Source organism: Crocodylus porosus, unplaced genomic scaffold (assembly GCF_001723895.1).
Source record: "Crocodylus porosus isolate Cpor-Errol unplaced genomic scaffold, CroPor_comp1, whole genome shotgun sequence".
In the NCBI taxonomy this organism is placed as follows: Eukaryota; Metazoa; Chordata; order Crocodylia; family Crocodylidae; genus Crocodylus; species Crocodylus porosus.
Genome location: NW_017728950.1, coordinates 40,962,633 through 40,966,887, shown reverse-complemented (window position 1 = coordinate 40,966,887; position 4,255 = coordinate 40,962,633). Strand labels below are relative to the sequence as shown.

Genomic DNA, 4,255 nt, shown 5'->3' with positions numbered 1-4,255 from the left:
CTGGTGGAGTTAAATAAATAAAAATACTTAAATAATAGTTAAATAAAGCAGGGGGGAGTTGAATAAAACCTATCTGTGTCTTCTGGTCTAGTGAGTTGGCACCAGTTTATTTTCAAATTTTAGGAAGATTCTTATTAAAGTATTTGTTTGCTTAGTATGCTCCCAAGTACCCTTTTTTACAGGAAAAATTTAGCAACATCCATTGATCTTTGTATTTATTTTTCTTTTCAAGGATATGACCCCTGCAACTGAGGAATTTGCTGTGGATAGCAGCTTCTCACCAAGAGCTGGAACAAGCAGACTGCATCAGACAGTGCCCACAGATGCATCTCCAGACTCAAAGTGTCCGATCTGTTTGGACAGATTTGACAATGTAGCCTATTTAGATCGTTGTCTGCATAGGTTTTGCTTCCGCTGTGTGCAAGAGTGGTCAAAAAACAAAGCTGAATGCCCACTCTGTAAACAGCCGTTCCATTCTATCATCCACACTGTGAGAGCTGAAGATGATTTTAAAGAGTATATACTAAAGCCTTCAGAGAATGGCTCTTTTGCTAGCCCTAATGGGCGGAGATTTCGTTACCGCACTACAGTTACAAGGGAACATCGTACGACAACTTCTTCTCAAAGGAGTTCCTCTTCTCGAAGGACGCTGTCACCCCCAGACAATGGAATATTGTTTGAAGCGTTCTCAAGTCAGCCCAGGCAACAGAGAGATGTTGGAATTCAACAGATGATAAGAAGGCTTGCCTCAAGGAGGCAGGCTAGTGCAGAGGGCAGGTCTCTGCGACAAATTCAAGAACAGGAAATAATTAACTTCCGAAGAGCTCTCTATCGCTCTGGTGTGCGCATTAGAAGTGTTCAGGATGGTGGTCGGTATAGAGAAATTTCAGCAGAGTTTTTCCGCAGGAACCCTGCTTGTCTTCACAGGTTAGTTCCATGGTTGAAGCGGGAACTAACTGTCCTTTTTGGTGCCCATGGTTCTTTAGTCAACATTGTTCAGCACATCATCATGAGTAATGTGACTAGATATGATCTGGGAAGTAAGGCCTTTGCTGATGACTTAAAGCCTTTTTTACTCCATCGCACTGACCACTTTTTACATGAATTTATCAGTTTTGCCCGATGCCCTTTTAACATAGAAGCATATGACCAGCATGCCAATTATGATTGTCCTGCTCCTTCATATGATGAAGGAAGCCACTCAGAATCATCAATTATTACAATATCTCCAGATGAGGCAGATTCCCAAGAACCAGATCATAACGCATCCACAACTGGTACTGATCAGGCCCCTTGGGATGATGAAACTCCAGGACCATCATATTCAAGTTCAGAACAAGTTCATGCTGCTGTGGCTTCTCCTGATATTTCAGAAAGTTCTGATGAGGAACCTGCTCAAAATGGGTCAGATGCACAAGGGCAGTCACGAGCTAATACAGAGCCAAATGATGTCAGTGACGCTTCTTCAGACAATTGTGTCATTGTTGGTTATGTTAAGCCATTAGCTGAGAGAACACCAGAACTTGTTGAGCTGTCCTCTGATTCTGAGGAGTCAGTCGCTGAGGAGAAAAGTGAGAATGTGAAGAAACCACAACCTATCCAGTTTCACAGTTTCAGTGACAGTGAAGCTAGTGGGTGCTCATCACTGCACTCCCCAGTATCTAAAGATAATAAAAGTATCTGTAAAGGCAGCAGGTCACCTTTGATTAAGACAGCAGAGGCAGAAAAGAGTGAGAAAGATAAAACTAAAATAAGAGATGCGTCTACTTGGGACTCATTGCAGAGTTCCTTTACCAGGAAAAACAGTGTGTGCTCTCCGTGTAACCATAGATTATCCAGAAAGAGGAGGTCAAGGAGTTCCGAGTTGTCTTCGCAGCACTCTCATGGCAGAGACCATCACAGCCATAGATCCAAGAGGAAACATCGTAGCAAGGAAAGCTTAAAAAACAGATTACCAAGAAGCAGAGACAGTAGCAGGCATAGAAGTAAAAGAAACAGAAGGAGATCAAGAACTCGAGACACAAGTTTATCCAGAAAAAGCCTGACTCTTTCTCTGAGTAGCGAGAGCACTATATCTAGAGGTGTTAGTAGGTCACGGTCCCGCAGTAATGGCCATAGTAAAAGATCAAGGAGTAGAGAGAGTGATCACTATTATATAAGAGAAAATTACCAAAATAGGTATCAGTGGGGATACACTTTCTACAGTAGACACATGGACAGAGATGGTTATGAGTCCTCATATAGAAGAAGGGCTCAGGCCAGAGCTCATTATTCAAGGCAGTCGGCGAGTCCAGAATATAGAATACAGTCCTTTTCGGAAAGGACAAATACACGAAATCAAAGAGGACACAATGAAAGCCGGTATTACTGCTATGAAAGACGCAGGTCAAGAAGTCGATCTAGTAATAGATCTAGGATCACATCTGGAGGGACTGATAGAATGCGATGTGAAAAGCCTGGTGGAAAAAGGAAATACAAAACACGCCACTTGGAGAGTGTGCACAAGGAGAAAGCACCAAGCCCTTCTAAAGGGGAAGGAAATGGCCACCAGAAACCTATGTCAAAGTACAGTGGTTGCTACCAAAGTGAGAACAGCCCTCAAGAAAACCAAGCAAGCAATGAAACGAAGCATAGAAAGAGAAGGAAAAAAATTAGAAGTCCAAGTGTGGAGATTGTTTATGAAGGGAAGGCTACTGACACAACTAGGCATCATAAAAAGAAAAAGAAAAAGCACAAAAAGAAGCACAGAAGACACCATACAGGTGATTCAGCACCTCCTTCTCCAGTCGTGATTACAATTGACAGTGACAGTGACAAAGAGGTTGGACTACGTGAAACTATGGAATGTGACAGTAGTGTTTCTTGGACAACCATAACCCAGTTAAATGAGCGAGAAAATGAATCTCCATCGTCTCTCCTGGACACAAGTAGTCATAAGGACGTATATGCAGTAGCTGGTGAAACTGCAGTATCAAACGAGGATCATCGTATTACTACCAGTAGGAAAGACCTGGCTGATGACATTGGAAATGTAGATCTCCAGCTCCAAAAAATATCAGATGAGCAGACTCCTGCTGTGGCTGTTAGCAGCAGCAGCAGTAGTTGTAGTAGTAGCAGTAGCAGTAGTACATTGGGAATAGAAACTCTGCCTATCAGTGTTGAAACTGCACAGATGGAAGCATCCAGCCATTTGCCTTCTCCCAGGACATCATTTGTAGATAACTCAGGGAGGCCACCATTAATATTAAGACTGCCAAAGAAGCTTATTGACAGATCATACTGGCTTGACACTGCAGAAAAAAAGATGTAGATTTGTTTACTGAGCTCTTCTTAAAATCATTCTTAAAATTATTACTTTGTTTAGACATATTTTTCCCTGGAAACAAAACCCCGGTTGTGATTTGTGTGCGATAAGACTGCTTAGAACATATCTGGGACATGTGTGAGATCCTTGAATGTATGCACTTTTAAGTACAAGAAAATAGAATATTGTTAGTAACTTAAAAGTTTTTCAGAATAAACTTGTAAATTTTAGGAGGTGTAATTTCCTAAAGCCATATTGTATTCTCATCTTATGTAAGATATAGCCACAGAATCTTTCAATATTGTGTCTTTAAAAAAAAAACAAAAAACCCTAAAGCCAGAACATACTTTTTCTGCTGGTTTGTTCTTTTTATTTTATAAAAGAAATTGTATAATTCACAAAATAAATTCAGGTTTGGTTCTGCTATCCTTTTTGATCTGCATGGTTTCAGCTTGACTTCTGCCAAAAAAGGTGTCAACAATTTCTGTACAAACCTTGAACCGGACTCTCATTATAGTAACCATGAATTCTGTAGGCGTCCCAATAAAGCAAAAAAATAACAGATTTTAAATCCAATGTAATGATCTTTCGCTTGTCTGCCTCTTGTGGGCTAAGATCATGTGTGTCTTATCTTTAGACTGCTGTATTGTCTCAGTGTAGGTGAAAAACAGTATATCTGAGGCATAAGTGTTTTCATTAAAAGTAAGTTGGAAAAGTAGAGGCCACACATCAAACGCTTCTTGTGTTCTAATGTAACTGAATGGAAGAATCGGAGACTTTCACATCTTTTTGGTTTTGTTCCTTTGTCTCTAACTACACTGTCAAAAGCTTCAGGATTATTACATTTAACGGTAGCCATTGTCTTTCCAAAATATAGTGTGGGTATGTAGTTGGTTGCTACTTGACTTGACAGTTACTCAGGTTTTTCTCTATACCATGTCCTGAGTGGTT

General features: G+C 40.6%; 1 protein-coding gene across 1 annotated transcript; it reads left to right on the top strand.

Annotated features, from left to right (window-relative positions):
* Positions 1-4,255, top strand: TOPORS (TOP1 binding arginine/serine rich protein). Its single transcript, XM_019555256.1, has one exon. The coding sequence runs from the start codon at positions 236-238 to the stop codon at positions 3,308-3,310; it is 3,075 nt and encodes a 1,024-aa protein (XP_019410801.1). The 5' UTR covers positions 1-235; the 3' UTR covers positions 3,311-4,255.

Bases quoted from the DNA above. Each gene is read 5' to 3' on its own strand.
- TOPORS (XM_019555256.1), top strand. From the start codon at position 236: ATGACCCCTGCAACTGAGGAATTTGCTGTGGATAGCAGCTTCTCACCA.